Consider the following 27,091-nt stretch of genomic DNA (forward strand, 5'->3'; position numbering starts at 1 on the left):
AATTTGTACAAGAATACTACCAGAAACTACTTTTCTCATGATTAGATACAGATTCCTTAAGGTTGCTACAAATTTCTTTTGTCAAGTTTTTTGTTCTTCATTAATTTCATTGTAAGCTTCATATTAAAATGTCAATAATCACAAACAATGGGTGTTTGAGACATTCAATAAATCATTTTTTTATTATCTATCAATAAAATAATCTGTTAATTTGAATTAAATCTCCAGACATAAAATTTTACTTTTGCCATCGATCAATTTTTACAAGATCCATTATGAGGGCTACTTGCATTGATTCTGTGACTAATTTTGACATGAAAATGCACAAGTGCTGACAACAACTATAACATAACAGTATGGGTGTGTTTTGTCATAGGAAAGCCACAGTGGTGTCCACAGGGAGGAAATTAATTACTAATTGCAACATTGCAAATTAAAAAATTTACCATTGTTCCATCAGGGGACACACAAAATCTCTAATATGTCAGACTTTCCCTAAACAAGAGTGAGAGACTAAATGTGTGAAGCACAGGTTAAATTTTTTGCCTTAACAAAACCTGGAAACCATGGTATGATTTAATAAGCTTTAACAGTGACAGGTGTTTACAACAGAAATGTAGGTATTTTGTGCTGTTCAGAATTTAGTATTAATTACAAAGCAAGAAGTTTAAGTTTCAGAGAAAGTACAAGTTTAACTTCCTCTAAAAAACAAACCAGTTTGACCTTGAAAAAAATCTTTCAATTTACACAACATTTTAAGAAAATATAATTAACAGCCTTGTTTGTAGTCAAATTATGTAAATAAATTTTTTAAAGCAAATTATTGAAATAAAATTAATACAACACTGAAAATGTATAAAAAGGGAAAGTTACAATACACAATAACTTTAAACAAGCCATTTTTTAATTAGTTTCAGTGATACAGGTACCATGACTGACTAATGAAATATTAAGCTAAAGTATTCACCCTACACATATAAAACATGTTTACTACATCATCAACTGAGATTAGAGTAATACATCTGATGCTATTCACAAAAACTAGAATTAAGTGGACTGGATTAGATCACCATTTACAAATATTCCATGATTATATTTCTGTTCTGTAACACACAAATTGTAATGCCTGCTGTATAAAATCAGTGTTATGAACTTGGTTTGTTATATCAACAACTGTTGTTTTCCAACTTTTTCTAAATGAAATTAAAGTTCTCTTTAAATCTTTTGATATAGAAGAAAAGTTCACACATCTTTAAGTTTTTATTAGACATTAGTAATAAAACTATCAGTAGTAAATAATGGTCAGTGGAACCCAATAATTAAAAAAAAAAAAAATTATATCAAAACTGGTCTTTGTTCTGAGAAATAGTTCAAATATTTTTGATATTAATACAAAAATAGCCAAAAAACACTGTCCTGACAGGTATTTTGGATGTACCAACAGCAAAAGACTGTTCACCTGTTTTGTTTTCAAACTTATCCTATGCATATAAATAAACATTTAAAGTCAAAAGCTTCACAAAACCAAATACTATTTCCATGACTTCCTGTCAAGATATAAATTAAAGTATATATTTAAAATAAAACCACTGAATTAGGTTCAGATCAACAGTTTTTTAAAACAACTGTGTCATTAAATGCTGTAAAAAATAATACATGACAACAATGTGTCTTTAGTAATTCTGTATGGCCACACAACAGGCTGTGTGCATTTCGTAGTTTTGTCATCCCTTTGAAAGCACTAGATTTCACGACTAAATGGTGTTTATCTGATTAAAATTGATGCTACTAATGTTCTAAAGTTATCATATCAATAAATGTTTAATGTGCAACTGAGAATTATCCAAAAGAATTTACACAAACCATTTAAAAAACTGAGGAGAAGGCCAAGCCTAAACATAAACTTTGACATCTGCAGAATTTACACTTCAGTTACGTTAAACTGTTAGAAACAACTACACCTTCAGTGGACTTTGAGTGTACATCAACATTTATGTATGTTACAAAAAAGAAATTTAAATCCAGTCTCACAAACTACATGTTCCTTGGTAGAGTTTACACTAAAAGAACACTAAACAAATGTTTGAAGAATGGAAACCTCTATACACCATATTATTAAATCCAATTACATGATTCTAAGATAAAACAAGTGGCAAAATGTTTAATTATTTCTATCATTAATACACCCGAGCATCCTAACAGACAATGTTATAACTACAACTTTGACCTAGCTGTAGAATGACATGGAGGCTGGATGCTGATGTAAGGTTTCACAAGTGGATACAGTGCTAGCCCAGTCTTGAAAGCTGTAATGTTTTCAATCCTAGTTCCAGGCTAAAATAAAAAGCAAGTTGTTCTCTAGAGTCAAGAATGTTCCTCTAGTATAGACAAGCTGTCAATATTTCCCTAATTACATAGTTACACTGAAAATATAATCATCTCTCTTTTACAATACCAATGTCTAAATGGAATCAGAGTTACATTATCTTGTTGAGCTGTGGTTACATACACTTACCACATGAAATTACAAGAAATAAAATGTGATTTTTAATAAATAAAATCATTTTTACGTATAAATAAAATATAAAAACTTTTCTCAGTTAATTCAAATAAGGTTACACACAGATACAGCAATGTTAAAGACTGTTTCTTAAAGTTTAGAGGACGAATCTAAAGTGATATTTTATTGAAGAATGTTAATTTGTTCTTTAAATTTCTATAAAGGTGATAAAACTTACATAAGACCAACAATCTTAAATGTCAAACTTCAAAGCAATTTTTATTTTTTTACAAGAATAATCTAAAAAGAATGTAATATGAAAATCACTCTAGACATAATGAGTATTATTTTTATAAATAATATGTTATTAAGAAATATGATTGAACATAGTTGAACAATTAAATTACAAAGTAGATAGAAAAAACAGGATAAAATTCAAAGCAACCAAAATCTGCAATGAAAAATCACAATATAGTTAAAAACTTATAGAGACAGCAATTAGAAACTGTCTTTAAACCTGGGAAAAGATAGAAAACTAATAAAGACAGCAATCAAGAACTATCATTAAACCTAGAAAGAAAGAGAAAACTAAATAGCAATCAAGAACTATCATTAAACCTAGAAAGAGAGAGAAAACTAATATAGACAGCAATCAAGAACTATCATTAAACCTAGAAAGAAAGAGAAAACTAATATAAATAGCAATCAAGAACTATCATTAAACCTAGAAAGAAAGAGAAAACTAATATAAATAGCAATCAAGAACTATCATTAAACCTACAGAGAGAGAGAAAACTAATAAAGACAGCAATCAAGAACTATCATTAAACCTACAGAGAGAGAGAAAACTAATAAAGACAGCAATCAAGAACTATCATTAAACCTACAGAGAGAGAGAAAACTAATAAAGACAGCAATCAAGAACTATCATTAAACCTACAAAGAGAGAGAAAACTAATAAAGACAGCAATCAAGAACTATCATTAAACCTACAAAGAGAGAGAAAACTAATAAAGACAGCAATCAAGAACTATCATTAAACCTACAAAGAGAGAGAAAACTAATATAGACAGCAATCAAGAACTATCATTACACCTACAAATAGAGAGAAAACTAATAAAGACAGCAATCAAGAACTATCATTACACCTACAAATAGAGAGAAAACTAATAAAGACAGCAATCAAGAACTATCATTTAACCTACAAAGAGGGAGAAAACTAATAACAACAGCAATCAAGAACTATCATTTAACCTACAGAGAGAGAGAGAAAACTAATAAAGACAGCAATCAAGAACTATCATTAAACCTACAGAGAGAGAGAGAGAAAACTAATATAGACAGCAATCAAGAACTATCATTAAACCTACAGAGAGAGAGAGAAAACTAATATAGACAGCAATCAAGATCTATCATTAAACCTACAGAGAGAGAAAACTAATAAAGACAGCAATCAAGAACTATCATTAAACCTACAAAGAGAGAGAAAACTAATAAAGACAGCAATCAAGAACTATCATTAAACCTACAAAGAGAGAGAAAACTAATATAGACAGCAATCAAGAACTATCATTAAACCTACAAAGAGAGAGAACTAATATAGACAGCAATCAAGAACTATCATTACACCTACAAATAGAGAGAAAACTAATAAAGACAGCAATCAAGAACTATCATTTAACCTACAAAGAGAGAGAAAACTAATAACAACAGCAATCAAGAACTATCATTTAACCTACAGAGAGAGAGAAAACTAATAACAACAGCAATCAAGAACTATCAGTAAACCTACAGAGAGAGAGAAAACTAATAACAACAGCAATCAAGAACTATCAGTAAACCTACAGAGAGAGAGAAAACTAATAAAGACAGCAATCAAGAACTATCATTAAACCTACAGAGAGAGAGAGAAAACTAATATAGACAGCAATCAAGAACTATCATTAAACCTACAGAGAGAGAGAGAAAACTAATATAGACAGCAAACAAGAACTATCATTAAACCTACAAAGAGAGAGATAACTAATATAGACAGCAATCAAGAACTATCAGTAAACCTACAGAGAGAGAAAACTAATATAGACAGCAATCAAGATCTATCATTAAACCTACAGAGAAAGAGAAAACTAATAAAGACAGCAATCAAGAACTATCATTAAACCTACAAAGAGAGAGAAAACTAATAAAGACAGCAATCAAGAACTATCATTAAACCTACAAAGAGAGAGAAAACTAATAAAGACAACAATCAAGAACTGTTATTCAGTAAGAGAATTACAGACCATTATATTTGTAAATTTGTTATTGTAAAGAAAAGTCAAGAGTTATTATTTTGATTAAATAAATTTTTCCTGAGAATGCAAAAAAAACGTAGTTTTTAAACTTACATGGAGAACTGAAGGAGAAGGTAGGAAGTTATCAGGAACTACACAAGGCGGTTGTGCTACAGGGGTTTTAGAACCAGCTCCGCCATCAGCCGTTGATATAATGTGAACAGACAGCTTCTTGCGTCGTGGCGAGTTGTAAGCTATTTTCTCCTAGAAGATGTTAACCATTCCAGAGAAAATGTCAATAAACTATTCACAGAATTGAAATAATGTTAAGGTTTGGGTAAGATTCTTTAAGACGATACACAAACAATCAAGCTGCAACTTTTGTAAAATATAAAACTGATATAACCTTAAGATCTTTCTATTTGTGTCCTTTTAATGATGAAGCAATATTGAGAAGTTATTTTTAGTATTGAATCTAACAAATCATTAAAAAGAAATCCATTAATGTATTGTTGTTTTGTGTTACATTACTGATGTGAAGGTTAAATTATTTTCAGTTATAAAGGAAAATCTGTTTTCCAAAGTTTATATTTTACCAGTTCTCAAGCTATCTGAAACAACACAAGAGGATAATCATGCCGTTTTGCATACTATTAAGTAACCTTTTGAGCTTGAAGATAATATTATGTCACATGTGATACTAGAAAATACTATAGTTGACAGTCAGTTTGCAAGTTCCCTGATGTTAATAATCAGGCACATTTACAAATGTTGGTCATTATAAAGTATGTTGACATAGTAATATTCTACAAATCAGAATGCAATTAAGCCTTAACTGTACCCTACCCTGTATTGTCACATAAGCAACAATGGTGACATTCTCTGCATTTGTATACACTGTCTACACATTTAAATCAATATGTACTGAATATCTCAATAACTTAAAACAATGTGTAATTGTTACACATTAAATATTACAAATTAATATTTAATTTTACCAAACCTTAAAAAAATTGAAGATGTCATCTTTGGTCAATGTCCTCATCAATGCCACTTCAACATTTTCTGGAAAATAGCATCTTTTAGATTAGAAAGCGAACTCTTACAAAAACATATTTCACTTAGTTTCTTCAACTTGATACGGGATTTATTAAATGCATAAGAACTATTCAAAATCGAAACTTACTATACAAAAAATATTACATTTGGTGACAACTTTACTATAAGTAATTAAAACTTTGTTTTTGACTAAATTATAAAAACATTTTTTTCCACAAATAAATACTGATTACAGAAAAAAAAGTTAGTTGTAGGTTCAAAACAGATAAAATACTCATTCCATTTTAGTTGAAGGCAATTGACCAGCAGATATTTCTGGTGCCAGCTATGTTTAGGTCTTATATGTTGATCTTAAATTTGCAATGTAATGATACAAATGAAACATGAAAATTATAAGATTATCAGAAGTATTTAATAACTTGCACTAAGATATGTAATGCATGAACACATCTTTAGTAGAAATACTCCATTAAAAATTCTGGACAGACACTTTTGACAAAGGCTGAACAGTAACTTTCTCCATTTAAATATTCCAATACAACTGCGTCATAACATGAAGGACTACAACTGGTTTGAAGACAAGGCCTTGTTTTCACTTTGAAACAAAATACTGTCTCATTTCACATACAACATACTACTGTTATACTACACAAAAATCAATGTTCAGTTATTCTGAGAACATCTATAGTCCTCCAGTAATACTGTAACTGTTAAATTCATTTGTACCAAAATAAAATCACATTTCATGAGCATTGTTTACAAAGAACAGCTGAAGTTTGAAACAAGTAAGATACAAGTTATTTCCTGTTGCTTCTTTCATATTCCAGGCAAGGTATCAACATAAAATGTTGACAAGTGATTCACTTACTAGTGCTGAATCAGTTGCAATAGCAAAAATAAAATGGATTTAAACTTGTACAAATAAGGTTTCAGAATCTCTCTGAAGGATATACAAGAACATCTTAAAACATCTCAGGTAAACTAAAAAAAATATATATAAATAAACAGACAGAAGTCCCTTTGTGTTACAGATATCTACATGCCTTACCTCTGTCAAAGTTGTACTGCTGGGATGAAATTTCAGACCAATATCTGTCTGACTGTTGAGACATATTCTTAGGTCGTTCTAAAAGATGAGCAGCAAGAGAATCCTTGTGGGCCTTGAAGTCTTCCTCAGTCATCTGGCTGAGGTAGTCCTAGGGGGTTTAAAACCATTAGTTATCTACAAGCTTTTGATAAAATAAAATCTTCAAAATATTCTTACAATGTTAATTACATACCATTAAAGAACTTAAATAGTCAATTATGTTCAAGAACTGTGATGTTACTGTAACAATTCTGTTGGTGTAGCAGAAAATATTTAAGTACTTGTACAAATAACAAGTTTTCCTACTAATGAGTATACCAATCACAAGATGTATAATAAAGTTCTATATAATTACAGGTAATAAATATAATTTTTATGCTTTCTGAAAAATAAAATAGAGCTTGTAAAAAGGAAAAGGAAAACAAACAATAAAAATGCAAGTACTGTCTTTTCCTTTTCATGAAATACCAACAAACAAAATACCTTATTACTGATGTAAAGTAGATAACCTCCTTGAACAAATCTACTAGGGTTGATTTAACACAACTCTGACCAAATTTACCATGTTTCAAATCAAAACTTTAGAAAAAGTAAATCAATTTGTAAGTGAGAAATGGACACCACAGTATAATGAAATGTGGTACATGCATACCACACAGTAACAGTATTTCTACCTTTGTAAACCTTCCACTTGAACAACAGGGTTAATAAATAAAGCATCACTATCCAGACATTACAATTCCTTAAACCTTTCTGCACTTTTTAACACACATATCCCACTTTAATGTAAACACAAAGATTTATTTCCCATTTCCTCCTAACAAAAGTACCAGAACTATGTCATTGTGTACATATTTATGTACAAAAAACAAACAAAATGTAAAATTTTCAACAAGAAAACTACACCACCACAATGAATTCTCATTTTTATTAAGTACTCAGTAGAAAACCAAGTATTTACCAGAATTGAGCAGGTTCCAATATTGTCAATCAAAAAACAGTGTATGTTTTTTGTTTTGTTTTACATTTTTACTATTTTTAAGATAAATATACTTCAATGATGCATGTTTGGAAACATTTGGGTCTACCATAAACAAAACTGATTCTATCATTGACAACAAACTGATTTTTAATTATTTACTGATTATTAACAACCTGATTATTTAAAGAGGTCTAATAATACCATTTGCGAGCAAATTAATCAGGTATTATTAATTCATGTCTTTCTTTTATAAAAGTTGTGTAAAAACAAAATTATAATTGGATTTAGATGTTTTTGTGTAATGCTTTTTATTTTTGCTGAGAGTATTAAAATTTATTTCATCAAATATTTAGATTTTTATTGTTGTTGGACCAATAAACAACTTTTAACAAATGTTTAAAAACTGGAATGAATTAAGTGGTATAAAATAATCATATCTATGGTGAGAACTTTCTAAATCAACACATGAAAAATTTAGTAGGAAGTGTGGTATTTCTTACAAAACTTTATTATAAAACATAGGAGTTTGAGTCACTATGAAGACTTAAATATTTAAAAAAAAACTAGTTCAACTGTCATACCTCCATGTGAGCAAGAAATGCTTCAACTCTAGAGTCTACATAGGATGGATTTCTGTCTGACTGGACCAGAACTCTCAGTCCTTGTTCATTAGGAGATCTTCTTACACCACTGAAAACAATATATCCTAAAGTAATACAGAAATAAAGATTTTATTGTATCTACTTAATTATAAAAACATCAAAATAAACTTAATAAAGCAATTTTTGTTTCACAATTTTGCCAAAAGCTACACAAGGCTCTATAGGAATCACTTAAAATTGAGATGACACAGTAAAAAGGATGGCAACTGGTCAATAGCACCCATCTCAAATTTTAGGGCTAGTTTTATCTAATCAATTAAGATTTGACCATCATTTGTATGGAGCACACATGGCTCCAATGTACAAATTACGGATCATAAGGTTAACACAATGACTACACTAAGTTCCAGGCTATGCCTAGTCCATAACAACCAGGAGTACATTTCTTTTTACCAAAAAACAACAAAAAAAAAACTGAATGAATATACTGATTTAAAGCAATATAACAGTAAAACTTCATAAAATGTTTATGATGACATTCTTAAGACTATCAACTAAAGTAAAAAAACAAACAAAAGACAACAGATAAAATTGAGAAATTTTATGCCTTAACTAGTTCAAGGAAACCAATTTTAAATAAATTACAGCATGTAAATATAAATTTCTGTCTTCACAGGTACAATATAGAATTTCTTTATGCACTTTACAATACCAAATAGACTCTTCTCCTTTGACGAAGAAAGTTCAGTCCTATATTTGCATGGGGCTTTAAAAGTTAGAATACATGTAAAACATTACTTCTGTAGTTTATACATTAACATGTTTACCCAGTTCATTGTTTTATTTATTTAAATCTATAAAATAAATAGATTAAGCTTATAATGTTTTAATTTATCCCAACTTTAGGATAGTTTCTAAATCACTGAAAGGCTACAGAACAAAAAATATCCAGTTAATAGTTTACTTAACTAAGTATTAGATAATCAGAAAAAAATATGTAAGTGAATTAAAACACATACGAAGGAATTCTGTAATGTATAATTATACTGTTTACATTTCTAAACAATCTACTAACATATCATGTTAACCACTTGTATCTCGGTTAAACTACAAAATATACAGTGAAAACACACATTACTTTTTTAACTAAAACTTAAACTTCTATTAACTGGTTAATAAGACCACACTTTCACACATTACTTCAATATAAATGAATACCTAACTGTTCTTGTGTCCTAAGAATATTAAAACATGGTTCGACAAAAATCTGGCAGAGAAGTTCAAGTAGCATGTTTTGGCAGGTTTCTTGTAAACTACACTGGTAATAGTTTTCTAGTGATGAACTACGATGAATGTCATTTTCCTTCTCAAATATGAAATGAGCACCTGTAATTATCAAATAATTACATTCATTCAAAACTCTATAATACTATTAAATGAAAGTATATAAGTGATTGAATTTTTCTAAAAAATAAATGTTTTTGTGAAGTGATTTCTGTAGCACTTTATATTTAAATATACCACACAAGCAGCACAAAGAGACAGAGAGAATGTCTGTGTAACTAGAGGTCTCTATTTAAACTGAACTATGTAACTTTTACCATCTATCTTCTTTAAATTATCCTGACCAAAATGAGCTCCAAAGTAGTTTTCACTACTGTATCCCAGACATATTCAATCATTAAATCAAATTTATACACAAAACAAAAATGTTAGTAAACTTCTTATCACAAGTAACAGTAATTAATAGCTTCATCTAACTATAGTGTTCTCACATATTAAACACATAACTCTGATCCCTAACACATCTGAGTAGTATTAGAGAATAATATATAACTGTATAACAAAACATCACATAACACACACATCATATCATACTTGTATTACTATTTATTAACCAGGTGTAATAAAACTTAGTAAAGCTATAATTACTGTAAATATTACAATATGCAGAAAGGATATAACCAGTAATATTACCATCTGTGAGCTCATACTGTCGATTCAAAACTAACTGACTGGGCAGAAGGGGTCGCCACTTGACAGCTTCTTTAATCTTGTCCTCAATTATGTCAGTCATCTCCAATGTATGCTGTTAAAAACATGCAAGTTTATATTCTAAAGAACAAAACTAAAACCGAAACTCAGTAGAACACTACAAATGGAGAATGAAACAGAACATGAAGAATGCCAGAGAAACAATATTATAAGTAAATTTCACAGAGATGCAACTTAAACGACACTACTGTGGCATTTTAGTCACAAAAATACACTGACAATATGCACACAAATAGTATTTCATCTCATTTTGTACAGTGAAAAGAGCAGCAAAAGTTTTGGTGTCTTTTATAGAGTAATCCCTATTTTGTTGTAAGCATACTTTTATATACTTATATTTTAATATTTTAACATAATTTATTGTATATAAAAACAATTACTGAAATATACATACAATCACAAAATTTAAATTTTAAAGTTATTGTGAAACATGAATATGATTTATTTCAATAGACATTTGTCATTTACTACACTAACCAGTTTCTAGTTGCTGTTTCTTGTTTTTCTTTTTTTAAACTATACATCTAAACTAATAAAATATCACATGAAACTAAATAGTTAATTTAGATACAAGCTATCCATTTACTAATATTTCTCATGCAAAAAAATTAACTTTATTTTAATTAATTATATATCAGATATTTCTTGAACAGAATTCTTATAATTCATTACTTTATTTTATTATATCATAGATAAAATGGCAGCCACAGGACATGTCAGGACTAAATCTCCAATAAATGACTCAAATAGTAATAAAATATAAATTACTAAAAAATTCTAATTTTTTAAACAACTGTTGTTCAAAGCTACAATAAATATCAGCACATCGCTGTTCCTAATTTTGAACAGATCAACTAGGAAGAAGGCAGAAAGTCAACAGCACATTTGGCCAACACTGGTCTGATGAAATGGTGGTATTTTACCATCACTCATAGTGCACATATGACCTCAAAACATGGAGAACATTTCTGCAGCAATGGTTTGGGCATGAACCACTAAGCCATACATTGCCAAAATCAGAACTAAAATGACTAAACATGATTTTTAGGGACAACAATAAACCTGTTTGTACATCTCAGCTGCCCTCTCTGGGCGCAAACTGAAACTATCAAATAAAACACATAACTCTTAAGTTTTCTTTTAAACTCACTCAAGTGTATTGCCTCCAAAACCAACCCACTCAATAAGTCAACCATTGTATTTGAAAAATAAAACAGTCTCAGCTGAAGATAACAAATCTATATTTGTGTCCCCTACTTTTATAGTTCTTGCAGTTAAGTATAAAAAATGTTGATTCATCAACATTATCAGTTCTTTTTACAATTTAGAAACTTCAATAATATACCCTCTAACTCTACTTTATAAAGAGAAAAGAATTTTGGGATCTTAATATCGCCTTATATGACTACCTCTCCAACCCAGATATCATTTTATTAACACTTCTCTGGACCCTTTTGAACAATTCAATGTATTTCATAAGGTAAGGAGTCCAAGACTCAACACAATACACCACATGTTGCCTAACCAGTGACCTGTACAATGAAATTATAGCCTCTTTAGACTTGTATTCAGTATTTCTGTAGATACAACCTGAACTTCTATTTCCCTATCACTAACAACACACTGCTTGGATGGCTTTAGAGACTGATTGACTATTACAGCACCAAGATCCTTTTCTTTCATCACACTGTTAAAGTTATTACCATCCAAATTATATTAATATATGTCATTAATATCAATCAAAAGGAGTAAAGATCCTAAGACTGAACCCTGAGGTACACCACTTTAACTGAACTCCATTTATAACCCACTAATGTTTTTCCATCAAGCCACGTCTCTATCCAGTTAGTTAACTTATCTCTATAGGTATGAAGGGTGGGTGAAGTTTCTTTAAAAGCCTTTTATGTGTCACTTTTGTCAAATGCTTTCTGAAAATCCAGATACTCTAAGTCCACATTTTTACCTTCATCTACATAAACAATGTCAAAAGATTTGTAATGCACAATTTCCCTTAATGAAACCATGTTGACTATCCAATAAAATTTTAAACTTTGTCATATGACTTTGCAGATTGTCTTTTATCAGACATACCAAAACTTTTCCCACAACTGATACAAGACTAATACATCTATAATTACTGGAACAACTCTGATTACCTCCCTTGAAGACAGGAGTGATATTAGCTAATTTCTAATCTGTTGGTATTTGTCCACTATTCAAAGATTTACAAACAAATTGTGGCAACTGGCTCAACTATCCAATCCTTGACCTCCTTTAAAACCCTCAGGGATACATCTGGCCCAGAAGCTTTTTCATGCTTTAAACTTCTCAATTTTATTTTCATCTTTCAATTGCTTAAGACAAAGATGAGCAATAACAACAATATTAATGAAGATCATTCAAAGCCAGCTTGAAACATTTAACTAAGAAATCAAGACAATAGATAAAAAACAAATAATACCATAACTTTTAACAGTGTTTCTGGTTCTTGTCCAATCATATGTAATTAGCTTAATGAACATCACCATGCAATAATCATAGGAGTAAGATGGCAGCTGACCCAAACATCACTGACCTCAGGCCTCAGTTTGTAAACCAAAATACTTTTTTTTTTTTTACACGGTGACTCGTTTCATCGTTGGTTATAGCTAAGACCTTAAACAAATCAGATTTGTCAATATCTCTTTGGTCGTGTTTTACTATACTAGATGTGTTGGGTAGTCTGAAATTTGAGTGTTTTTAGTTTTCTTTTGATACAGACAGTATAACTTTGCTGACAAAAAAAGTACAACATTTATAAACTATTAAGGAAGACTAAGTTAGAAACATGTTCCTAAAATTAAAATTTATTGGAGGCAAACTAACATATTCAGTTATACATTTATTTTAACACCTAAAATTGTTTCAGTTTAATGTATGTAATGTACACTGTTAAATGTGTATTGCACATGTCCTGCATGTTCTCTTAAATTTGTACAAGGTTCCTCAGTATAAAAGAATCAACAATACATATATTACAAAAGTACTAATGTTTTCAAACATTGTTGTCAAATGAATTTTTGAGAATCTCACCTAATAAGTATAAAAACAAGCTATCACAACTAGCCAAGAAACAATAATAGAATACTGTTGGTCAGTATACTATAAACCTCAGAAGCAATAATTGTGATTAACATTTATTAATTAGAAAATTACAGAAGTTGACCAGGAATGTTTGCAGATTTTGAACATTGCAAACCATTCAACTTCAGTGAATTAACTTTGGACATTAGTATTTTTCACAAGGACATTAAATACTTGCATTGGCAAAAAGTCAGTTTGTAAGTGGTATGAGGCCAGTCAAGAATAGACAGCTAGCTTGAGCAAGGTATAACAGTATCAACTCAGAATGAATTTGCTCATCATGAAGCTGCATCGTAGATAAAAGATACAGTTCTAGACCAGACAGAAGACCTAGTCTAGTTTGAAAAATTCTTGTATATAAAACCATTATTGTAAACTGTATTGTTGTTTGTATATTAAAATATATTTGCATTAAGAAAGAAATTGTGTGTATCAATCTTATCAGCAAGTATTATAAATGTGATACATATTGACATTCAATTAACTTCTAGGGTTCAAATTTCTGGATGTTTCAAACCGTGACATGTAATGTATGCAACATAATAAATTGAAGACTCATTCAAGATAAATTATACCACATGACAGCAACAATTAGGTTTGAAAAACACCTTAATTGTACTTGTGGGTACGCATACCTTACAAATGACCTGCCTTAATTGATTCTTAAAGATTAAGGAATATTTACCAAAAAAGGAAGTTTGTGGTCTTGTTGGCAATCTATAGTATACTTAAAGCTGTTATGTCTATTCTTTAAGTATTCCACAAATTAAGAGACTGGATCAGAATTCCTCAAAACAGTGAAAACATCATTTACATACCCGTGGAAGAAAAGAGGTGTGAACTGCTGAGGGCCATTTTCAAGAGCAAGTCTTGAACCCATAACAACCTCATCAATCTGATTGTAAAGCTGACCATTTGAAAAAAAAAAGTGTGAACCTTCAGTGACAAAATTCATCAGTTTCAATTAGACTGATTTTGGTAAGGACACAGCACTAATGTAATTTGTAAACAGTAATTTTCCACTGTGTTGTATTGTCTCTTTTAGTAGAATATTTGTGTACAAAGACCGAATAAGCATTGTTGTATTGAACTTGCTAGAATTTTTTTGGAAAAAAATTCAAAAGTATCTTTTATTTGCAGTAAATGTTTTTGAAGATTCTTCCATCAAACCAGCCAAGACACGGTTATAAGTTCCAATGTTAGATAATTTATCTCTTTTTGATATTTATGAACTTCTTTCAGCTTGTACCAAATAGCAGGATGGATATCTAATTGTGTTGTTTTTCACTACTTTTACCCTTTTTAACAAAAACCTCTACAAACCACCATTCCTCTTATCAGTAGGGCCATGTTTCAATCTCACAAATGTAGCACTATCATAAACAATATCTTCAACTTTCATGTAGTCATCATTATTCAAAATTACAACACTTATCCTTATTCCAGTTTAAAATGACAATATTTGTTTTTACTTTAAAGCTTTAAATTCTTCAGGATTTATATAAAAAAATGTTTACATTCAATGTCATCATTGTTACATTACTAATGTGATTTCTAATATTACTGAAAGTCTGACCCAAAACATTTCAAATCTGTTGGTGTAATAATTTACAAACTGAGTCCTGAGATCAGCAATATTGGATCAGGACAGCTTACTCTTAAAGATTAGATCACAAAACGTACATGAGACAATTATGTTTTAATTGTCATGCTTCAATAACAGTTTTATAGAAGTGCAAATAAATTTTGGATAAAATGGCTATCAGATACAGCACTAGGAAACCTACCTCCTTTGTCAAATTTCCATACATTAATGCTTCAACATGAACACGAGAAAGTATGTGACGAATCTGTTCTTCAACTTTTTGTGGTGTTAAATCTGCATCAGAACATGAAAAAACAGTAGCATTACTACAATCTGTGTACCATGGGTTGAAGTTATTACTGCCAAACTTAAAATAATAAATTTTATTAACTTTCTTCACTTTACAATGCTGTCACACTAATGACAAAATCAAAACTTCAATAATGTAAAAAAAAAAGTCTTCAACTTATGTTTAAAAGTACACATTAACAGTTTAAACAATGTAACAAGTCAACATGTAACAATGGTAACTGTCCTACCATATCACATGTAACAATGGTAAACAACAAGTTAAACATTTTTTCAGACGTTTTTAGTATTCCTATTGTTCAACTTGTAAAATCAATGACATTACACTAAAACTTATAAGTTCTGCTCATAGATTATGCGAAGCATGGCATCAGTTGATGCATTAAAAAGTTAATAAACAAATGAGAATGTTTGTTTACAATTTATTCTGTGCAAAGAAATTTGTATGGACACTTCTTTAACATTTCATAATTGTATTCACTTTCACCACTACATGAGGTCCCTCTCTCTTGATTAAACAAAGTTATGTTTTTCACGTGATCTTTAAGAGTTTACTTTTGTCATTTAATAACTGCTTGACTTTATCCTTGAAATTATCTATAATTTAATACAACATTTCAAACTGAATTTCCAATAGCTGATTTGTAACTTGTCAAATATTAGCTATTATTCAAACTCTGTATACATTATCTACCATGAATAACAAAAAGAAATGATCAAAATTACCATCGCATGCTTCTAAGAGTTCTTCTTTATTCCAGTACTTCTCATACAACAGTACTGAGGTGTAGTACGTAGCATGTTTGTAGGATGGCTCTGCAGAAAAGTTTTTTAAACCTCGAACATACTGGAAAATATGGAATTACTAAAACTGTTAAAAGAAAGGTACAAGCTTTATCTATGATATTTTATTTCATATATTTTTGGTCTTTGTTTTGTTGAAACCAATTCATGGTTGAACCAAACTTACCTCAAAACTAAATTCCACTCAGTTAATAAAATAAAACAATAAAAGAAACTATTAAATTCTTCTAATTGTCCACAAGGTGACACTGATAAATAAAAAATCATTTATTAACATCCTACCACTCAGTGTTACACCCTTATTGAAGATCAAATGTTGTGTGATTTCATGTTCATAAAATAAATACAACTCTAGTTATTCATTCACAGCTACTTGGATCATGGAATATCTTACACTAAAAAACTGATTTCAAAGAATATACACAGAAATTAGCCCCACTGATCCTTTATGTTGTCTCCCCAGTGAAACACTTAACCAAATATTATGAAACATGGTACAAATTATTTAATTATGTCCTCCTTAGCATAAAACCTGATCTTGTGTTAACATTTTGCTATGAAAAACAGTTAAAAAAACAAACAAAAAGGGATAAAAATATTCACTTTCCTTATCACCTTATCTTTTAAGAAATTTGTAACAGCAGTTTTACTTCGTCCAATCTCACCAGCGATGGCACGTTGAGAGAGACCTTACTTTTGCAACTTGACAATTCTGCCACATACAAACTCTGTCAACATTTTAGCCTTTGCCATGTTTTCACCCAACGTAACACAGGAGATGTTAGTGGGAGATGTTGACACCATGTTGTATAATAAGCCTTCTCAATGTCAAAAAATATTAATACAAGATGTTGTTGTTTGAGAAAGGCTTCTCTCATTGACGTTTTAAGTCAAATCAGGTGGTCCATAGTGGAACACTGCCATCACGTTTTGTTTCTTCATTATTAAACCATCATACAAAGACATCAAGACTGATCCAGATAAACTTGTATCTAATAATTTTAATTCTGTTCTACAAATAGGAATTTACTTTTCACAATAAACATAATATATTCAATGAAAAGAGGATTTGTATTGTCTGAATAATTTCCCATAGCAGCTCAAGATTAACATTGTCACTAACCCTAAACATCCTTACATCTTGTTATGAAATAATATTCCTGTAGCTTAAAAACATTGTTAGGAGATATAAAACAAAATCTGATTTCTAAATGCTAAGAAAATTATTATAATTTTCTCAAGTTGCTTAACTACCACTGACCATAATTTTTTTTTTTTAAAACAAGTGACTAATTGAAACACAGAACTTTAGTATTCTTGGTTAAAGAGCATTAAAAATAAATCTTGCTTGCTAACAGCAATTTGCTTAAAATCTACAAGTCTTTTCTTAAATAAGAACCAATCAAAGAGCTTTATGGGAGGTGCAATTCACATGAGTTCAACCAATAAATTCATAGTTGGACAACACAAATATGAATATAAAACATAAATTTCAAGTTGGAAAATACTGAAATCTGATTAGGAAATATTCACAAGCTAAGAAGACAAAGTATTTAAAGAAAAAAAATATTTTGTGTAGAGTTCAGACTCCTAGACACAAACAGAAATATATTTGAATATCTTAAGATTTCTATTTATGAAACATTTGTTTGTTATAGTGCAAAGCCACAATGGACTGGCTATCTGCTGTATCCACTGGGGGGAATTGATCCCTGGGATTTTAGCACTGTAAGACTTTAGATTTATCATTGTCCCACAGAGAGAAATTTATGAAATAAACTAAATTAGCATTAAATCATACTATAACATCAATTCTATAAAATGTTTTAAGGAAAAACTGTTGAAATAGGGTAAGAATTATATTTGTGAATTAAATTCTAAATTAAGTTGTCTGTTTAAGCTCGGAAGAAGTTTTCAGGTCTGGAACAGCCCGTATTTTGTTCATTCTTGAGTGTACAAGTAAAAAATACATACATACATTTTAATGTAAACTGGCATAAGATGTAAAACACACTACAGAAAGACAAGAACAGCTAATTTGAGCAACCAAACATATGATGAACCAAAAAAAAAAGTGACATAACAGTAGCTAGTCCATATAAGTTTCTTCATGTTAAAATGACACAAGCTTTCCTACTAACCGTTTCTTTCAGAATCTCAAATCGTTTTGGATCAACCTTAAAATCTGTCAACTTTTCCATGATTTTCTTCAACAGGATGTGTTGTTTATCACTGTACCCATGAATATAGAGCTAGATGAAAAACAAAATACCTTTAGAACCAAAGGAGACAGTTTCTAATGTCATGCTGTAAAAGGACTTTATATCACATCTTTATGTCAGAGTAATGAATCATCTACAGTGTAAACATACCACATTTGTAAACCTAAGTGAGTAGTGGATTTTGCTATAAACCTAAGTGAGTAGTGGATTTTTCTAACTGATTAATCACTGGTCTCAATTACACTACAGTCAACTAGTCATTTACTCTCACAAAAACGGCTTAAAAATCTTACACAGGAAACCAGATTTCAACACTTGTATAATAATTCTGTGATTAAAAATACACAAACATAATGACAATATTTCAATGACTTTGACAATTGAAATAATAATTATAAAAAGTAATATAGAAAAACCCAAATTTCAATTAACTGAATATTTTCATGAGCTGTGCTAATAATAAACTAAGCTGAACAAAGTTCAATTAATCAAAAATAATAATAAATGATATTTGCAATTATTTTTATTACTGAAGAGCTGGAATAACAACTGAAACAATAACCAGATGCACTAATTTCACTATTATTTTTTGTGACACTGATAAATTTAAATCACAACTCTGAACACTGGGTAGTTATTATAAAATAAAAACAGTAATAATATGAAATACCAGTTGGTAATTTATATGAAATTAAATGATTTATTCATAATACAAACTACTTGAGTTAAAAGTCAGTTCTACATGTTTGCACTTTTATACATTGCATAAATAATAAATCTTCAAAACTGTGAAATGTTTTAGTTTTGAAAAGCAGAGAATGAACTCAGGATTGGCTGAAATTCTCAACCATACAAGTTAGAAGATATTTTGACAAGGCCAATTTTAAGAATATAGATGTCCAATGATGCAACACAGATGTATACCTGAATTATGCTAACACAGGGATTTAAGTGGTAAAAAAATTCACACACACACATATATGTAACACAGATCTAAATAAACACTTTTATGTGATAGTTTGCTACACTGCAAGAACAATACTAAAAACGTTTTACTTCAACAAATAACATTTTAGTAACAACCCAGACCTAAGGTAATGTGTCAAACAATCTATATACACTTATTTTAAAACAACAGTTAACTACATGTTAAAAATAACATTGCTGATGTGGTATCTTGATGAATCACATGAATTGTCTGTATTCACTGCAGCACGTTACACAACAAAGCAAAGGTTTCCTGACTGACCTGATAAAGCTGTATGAAAATAATATTTCTATAAAATATTACATTATTGGAGTTATCCAGAATAAAGTTTTAAAACTATTTGTTTATGGTATATGAAGATCTTATTTAATTATGGTCACTACACACAGTCAGCAGTTCCTATAGGATCAGTGAACAATTTTTTTAATTACTATGATATTTCATGATCAATTTTACACACAGAAATTAAAGAGGGAAAAAAAAAACGTCAGTAAACCTTAAATAGCACTAACAAATGACTCTTCCCAAAGTTTCTGAAAGAAAACAGAAGTAACCTACACATTACTTCATATGTAGCACTGATATACTTTACAAAATTAATACTCAGAGCACTGAGAGATAAACACCTAGTTTAGAAGTGGAAAGAGAACTTACATTCATGCCATATTTGGTGTTGAGAAGCCCATACATGAGACCTGCCAAGTGAGCTGCATACGCGTATTCATTCAAAGCATCCTTGAAAAGCTGCACAAACAAGTATGTTGAGTTTTCATGAAGAGGATCCAGAGAAGCTACTGGACTAAGAAGAAAAACCATTAGTGAAGTAAAGATGAAAAATGATCTCAGGTGATACAATGACTGGTCCCAGTATGATCATGTAAATGGTGTTTAATATATTCACACTCTTGATAACTCACATAACCTTTAAATAATTAGAATATAAACATTTATTTTGCAGTTTTAGAAAAATAAAAATAAATTACATTTGCAGGCTATGAGGAAATATAAAGTGTCAGAAAAACCAAAACTAGTGTATATTACCAAAAGACAGTAAGACAATTATTTTAACAGTTATAAATCAATTAATGAAATTTACATCATAACCAAGTTGAAGATATGATTTATAAAACAAAAATGCAGTTTTTAAATATAGGAGGAATAAACAACAAAAGACACATAAGTAATTATTACCTATTAAACTTGAAGGTGAGGTTAGCCTTAGGAAGAAGAAATTCATTATCTTGCTTGAACCAAACCCGAAACATTGGTGTGTTCTGGAACAAGGAGAAGAAACTTTCACGTCTAAACTAGAAACTATGTGCTTCTGTTTGAAATGAATGTTTCTCACTCTCTGTTACACATAAAACTTTATGGGTGTTTCAGTGTCCTATAAAAGTGTTTTAAAATCTCCTACCTTATTCATTTTCTTATATTTATTAGTTTGGTGGCCATTCTAATTTTCTCTTTCATAATGCCTCAGTGCCAATTTTTAAAAAATATCAGCATTTATTTCTTTGGGAAACTCAAAACACATCACAAATTATTGAAAAAAACTGAAAAAAACACCTTTTTTGAATATTATTCACTTAAAAGTGAAACTAATCTTCATACAGTTTTCAAAGCTAATAAAACTAAATTTATGCACAGCATGTGGGGCTCCTTTGCTAATCACTTTAAACATCTTACATTAGATATTCCTTGCTAGAATACAACACAAATGAATGATAAAACTTGCTGTAAACATACTACTTATTTATAATCTAGGGAAATTGTATCATACCAAGAATAAAAGTTCTAAACAACAACATGTAAACAGTACAGAGACACAACCACAACCCAACTCTACTAATAAAAATTCTTAATGAATTGGAAATTGATAAAACTGGTAAAAAGTAATTTATTCCTAATCCACTCAAATGTCTTTATTTCTTTGTTCATGCAATTACACTTTGGAAATATTAACCTTCTTAATAAAAGTCAGGATTCTACCATAAAACCCTAAAAAGTTTTGAAACTACTTCTGATTTACAAGATGTAGGAGTTTTTCACAACAGATCTAGTAATACTAATACTCATGGTTCACAATTCAAAGAAAAATCCATCTCCACTCAACAGCATATCTTCAAACAATACTAATAAAAAAACAGCAAAAAGAATAGTTCTTCAAAAGGACTTATAAATAAAATAAAAAGATATAACATAAACAAATAAAGAGGGTGCAATGAGAAAAACACTGACTTTAATTTTCCTATTTTCTATTGATAATGTAGACTCTTGTATATATTTCACAAAATATTGAACTATAGCATTGGGGAAAATATCTCAAACTCAATAATTAAAAGTCTTACATAAGAAAAATTTATTTCTAATTACAGTAACACTAAAGGAAATATTACCATGACTCTTTGCCTTAAAATAAATGTGTTTATAGAAAATTCAGAGTCATTTGAAGTCTTGGCTTGGTGTTCATACTACTTAGAGTATCCTACCAGATATTTGCAAGTTGTTTAATATATTAGTGAATACTGTGAAGATACTTTACCACTTCATATAAACAAAACAATTTACACTACTACTGTTTTATATCCTTTGTTTTTCTCTTTATTCAAACCCAAGCATTTGATATCCTTCAGCAGAAACATAAAATCTTAATGTTAATAGAATTAAAATACCATAAGACTAAGTTGTTATATTCACTCCTATTGGACAAATGTTCAGTTAATCGTAATTACCTGACAAAAGACAATATGAAGAGAAAGATCGAGAAACTTACCTTAATAATCTGAGGAAGACTCGTAAACTGTGAAAGAAGGAAATATCAACACCGTCAATTCCAATAATAATATGGTATGTTTAATAAAGGTGTTATTAGAGCAACTATAATAATTTGTGAATCACAAAGTGAGAACTTCATCAAACAAGTGTCAACTTTAAGTGAAGTGTTTCAGTGTAAGAGGTGATTAATATTATAAGCTTACTAATATCATAACATAGAAAAAACAAACAAATCTTACTTTTAGAAGTGTGTGAAATAAAAAATATTGGTATAACAATGAATTAATGTGTTGTATCACTACAGTGTTCCAAATACATTAAGTACCCAATTTTGAAATGTAATAAAAATTTTCACACATATCTACACTTACCATAACAATTTTTAACCCAGAAAGTACCTAATATGCTATTCAAGAAAACACCAGCAACATATATGCAAGACTTATGGTATTATCCTAACCATACATCAACCATAACAGTTCACATTGCACTGAGGTTAATAGTGCACCACCAATTTTAGACAATTTACATAGGAAACAAACCTGTGCTCCTTTATCCACACATATAAAACAATAAATCACTTGAAATATATTAAAGATTTATTGAACTTTATACATTGTTTGTTTATTATTAGGCACCATGGACTATCTGTGCTGTATCCACCATGGGTATCAATATCCAATTTTTAGTTTTAGGAGCACTCAGTCTTATTGCTGAGTTACTGAAGGAAATTTTATACACAAAATAAGCGACAACAAAACAACAGAGCATCTTGAAAAAGTTACAACTCTTGAATTTCCAGAATTTTTCTGGAGAATAACAGCACTGACAGCCATCTAGAAGAAAAGATGAAACATGTTTATAAATTTTAACAAATTACAATTTTTTAATTTCTCATTGTGCAATGTAATTGTCTAAGTCACTGCCCAAACAGGCAAAAGATTCATTAAAAAAGAATGTAAAAATATATGGGGATTACAAAGACATTTATGCAGTTTAGCACATCGTATTTCACCAGTGGTGCTGGCACAAAAGGTAAGATTACACAAGAGGTGTCAGGGATCTGATGTAGATACAAATGCCACACTTGTCATTACTGGTGCCTCTATGACATGTCCAATCATTTACAGCAACAGTCCAAAATGTGCTTCTCCAGCATCCAGAATGTATTACCCCTGTGTGAAAATGACCACGACAGCAATAATGAGTATCTCATCTAGCATGCAGGCTACTTCCTGGATAAAAGCGTCTTTAGGGTGAAGAATTATGTGTGGCTTCTCATGGTACGTACGTGTCTTCAGGTAATCCCATAACCCAAAATCAGCTGGTGTCATGCCTGACCTTTAACAAGAAAATTAATGCGAAATAATTCTTTCCCAAAAGTGCTTCTGAAAGTTGCATTTCACCTGGTTATTACTAGTATGTGGAAATGTTTATCAGGTTTCACTGCCTCAGCATGAGAATCACACTGGTTGTCAACATCACATGGTACCTTGCAGTACTAACTGTGTAAGTTTGTGGTACATGTGTTGATGGTTCTTCAAAAAGAATTATGGATCAATGAAAAAGTCAGCTGTGAAACCACACCACACTGCCACCTTACATCAGGGAAGTGTGAAAAAAATGTTACACATAAATGAGTATGTGTTTCTGGTTAGGTAATGTAATTGTTCATGTTGATATTTCAAAAAAGCGGATGAAGTTTGTTTTATTGAAGCATTGGTAGACTATTAGACATCAGCTTCCAGTTTTGCCAAAAACTACAATACAAAAGTTAAGTTAAATATATTTTATTCAATGAGCAAACATGATGCAACCTGTAAAGAAGCATTTGTAAAGTTGACTGAAGAACCTTAAGGAGTTAAAATTAGAATATCTAGACACTGGGCAATGTAACATTTGTTGATGCATCCATATGCATTTGTAATGGCTTGTTCCATTGTGGCCTGGCTTACCTCATCAGCAGTTGGAGTATGTGTTGATGGTTTGCCTGCATGTGGCTAATCACAACAGAGATGCCAACCATTACGATTTGAGCGTAATCATTACGATTTTGGTGTATACATTACGACTAAATGCTCATAAAGACAAACATTACGACTTGTTGCAACTCCCAAATTATGATAATTATATAGGCCTATACGATAAAGTGATAAATTGTTCCCCCAGGGCTTGAAAAGGATGAAAAAAATTTCTAGTGAGATACAAATAAATTTTGATAACAAATAAAAGACATAGTCCAAGTGGCTACTTGCAATAGTCACATTTGTGCTTGAAATAATAAAAAATATTTTAATCTCCGACGTCTACCAATAGTTTCAGTGCAGTGCTTCTCCATACTGGGTACGTGGGGAATCCGTAGTTACGTCATCAGTGCTTGTCAGCCAATCAGCGCTCATGTAGATGGGCATTTCTCGTTTATAAGCTGCATAGAAACACCAATGCGATCATTCACAAGGTGGAAAAAAAAAGAGACCTCGTTCACCAGATTGTCTTGTTTCTGGCAAATCTAAAAGGACAAACTATGAAAGGGCTCTGTCTACAATCATTACGCTCAGTGATTTGAAATAGTTAGCATCTCTGTCACAAGTGCATCTCCTCAAATTTCTTTATGAACTTGTTCACAACAACACTGAACAAGTCTGTTGCAAAAGTTATGCATTATATGGTATTCATTCAGAGCTGTTTTAATACCACAATCTTGGTTCACTTCTTGTTCACACTTGTCATTTTCATGTTGGTTAAGTCAGCTATATTCTACAGGCCTAGTGATTCTCATGAGAAATATAAGAAAGAAACTACATTGATGCCTATGGCAGTAACACATGACAACTGAAAAATTTGAATCTGTACTATATCTTTAACATCTGTGTACAATGTATGATGCACCAAATTGTGAACCATTCTTTAATATCACTGTGCATATACACATAAAATATCAAATTAAATATAAGTAAATGACAATTCTGACTAACATTTTGAAACAGGCCTGCTACCTGTACATTTGGTATGTAAAACATTACTTTTATTGTAAAATAATAATAAAAAACACAGTGAAACTACACACAGTACTTTTTTTTATCAAAAGAAAGATATGAAATTTCTAGTGTTTTAATGTAAACTGAATTATAAGAATATATGAAAACATAAAAACTAGCACCAATGAATTTTTTCCTACTGCAAAATCAAAACATATCAAATAAATAAAAATATTTTACTCTAAGTAACAAAACCTATAGAAAGGTTATCTCACGTTTTACATAGTTTTTTTCTTATTTTCTGTAATATAATAAGACAAAACATACAACAGGTATGCATACAATGCATTTCAGAAAATTTAATCCCTGTTGCAACAGAAAAATACATTTTCTTACCTCTGGTTGCCTTGGAACTAGATCAAAATTTGATGGTATAAATTCATTTTTAGGAGGCAGCTTGAATCTTTCGTTGTAACCTGCATTCTCCCATTGCTTAAAAATACAACAGTTACTTTTATTAAACCAGTATCTGTACGTTTGATCATTATTTATACTAATCTGATGAGTATTAAACCATTATACTTACTCACTTGGTGAACATTGAACCATTATCTATATACTAGTCTGATGAGTAACAAACTGTCATCACTTCAGTCTGGTGAGTATTATACCATTACCTTTACTTATCTGTGGAGTATTATTATTATTACTTATTTACTGTGCAATATTGACTTACCCTTAATTTTTTGCTTGTGGTCTTTTTAAGAAAACTTAAGGATCCATCCAATAATAAAAGACGTTCTAATGCTTTTGAGCTATGACAACAGATTAGTACATGCCAAACTAGCTACGACAACAGATTAGTACACAAACTAGTAACAACAACACACAAGTTGCAAGTAAGGATTAAGACACATCGAAGAAGTAACAAGAGATTAACACACAAACTAATAGAACAAAATTAATATACAGCAAATGAACAAGGATAATGGTTTAATCCTCTCAACACAGGCTCAGTCAATTTGATGAATCATGTGATCTCTTTGTTTTCAAAGTCTTTATAAATTTGATACTAATAACTTTGAAAATAGTGTACATCTTCACAAAACTTAATATTAACTGAAAAACTGCTAAGTCTTTCACATAAAAAACAATTGTTTTTTTTAGTGAAATATTTTTTAATAAACTAAAAGATTTGCCCATGAATTTACTGTGAAAAGTAATTTTCAGGTTAAAATTAAAAATACTCTTTCATGTTTTAGAAATCTCAAATTTCCCTTGTATAATACCTCAAACCTCTTAAATGCATTTCAAACGTACTTTTTCAGAAAAATCTGTTTATCGATCTGTTACTTTCTGTACCATATCTCAAAATGGAATCAATCATTTTGACTGACTTTCTAACCACCCTTTCTTCTTTCTAGAATATGAAACTTCATTTGCTTATCCTAAATAGCTCTAAGTTCATAACAGTATACATCTATTTATAATTAAATGTTATTGTTCTTTGTCTATGTCTAACTACTATCTGCAACATTACAAGTTGTAAATCATTCATGGAATGTGCAAGCTCATGTTATGCTAACAAAATACATTACCTATGAACAACTATGAGCTGCTTGCATGCCTTGTGAAAAACTATCATCATCATATTATAATTTTTTTATTTATATTACTGAATCTAAGCAAATTAAGTTGTAAATTACTCACTGGATAAGAAAGCTCATGTTATGCTAACAAATTACATTA

The 27,091-nt window shown here is 30.1% G+C and overlaps 1 protein-coding gene across 4 annotated transcripts in view; it reads right to left on the reverse strand.

Moving 5' to 3' along the window:
• Window positions 1–884: 884 nt before the first annotated feature.
• LOC143223714 (insulin-degrading enzyme-like) overlaps window positions 885–27,091 on the reverse strand; it is a 105,224-nt gene continuing 79,017 nt past the window's right edge. For all 4 annotated transcript variants that reach the window (XM_076452035.1, XM_076452034.1, XM_076452036.1 and 1 more), the window contains 14 exons: window positions 25,739–25,834; window positions 22,363–22,389; window positions 20,781–20,863; window positions 20,244–20,388; window positions 18,521–18,631; window positions 16,302–16,422; window positions 15,469–15,560; window positions 10,481–10,592; window positions 9,722–9,889; window positions 8,483–8,607; window positions 6,881–7,028; window positions 5,777–5,838; window positions 4,888–5,037; window positions 885–2,334 (listed from right to left, as the gene is read on the reverse strand). In XM_076452035.1, the coding sequence (XP_076308150.1) occupies window positions 2,215–2,334; window positions 4,888–5,037; window positions 5,777–5,838; window positions 6,881–7,028; window positions 8,483–8,607; window positions 9,722–9,889; window positions 10,481–10,592; window positions 15,469–15,560; window positions 16,302–16,422; window positions 18,521–18,631; window positions 20,244–20,388; window positions 20,781–20,863; window positions 22,363–22,389; window positions 25,739–25,834 (1,560 nt within the window). In that variant the 3' untranslated portion in view covers window positions 885–2,214. The remainder of the gene's footprint in view (window positions 2,335–4,887; window positions 5,038–5,776; window positions 5,839–6,880; window positions 7,029–8,482; window positions 8,608–9,721; window positions 9,890–10,480; window positions 10,593–15,468; window positions 15,561–16,301; window positions 16,423–18,520; window positions 18,632–20,243; window positions 20,389–20,780; window positions 20,864–22,362; window positions 22,390–25,738; window positions 25,835–27,091) is intronic.

This window comes from Tachypleus tridentatus, chromosome 8 (genome assembly GCF_004210375.1).
Source record: "Tachypleus tridentatus isolate NWPU-2018 chromosome 8, ASM421037v1, whole genome shotgun sequence".
NCBI lineage: Eukaryota > Metazoa > Arthropoda > Merostomata > Xiphosura > Limulidae > Tachypleus > Tachypleus tridentatus.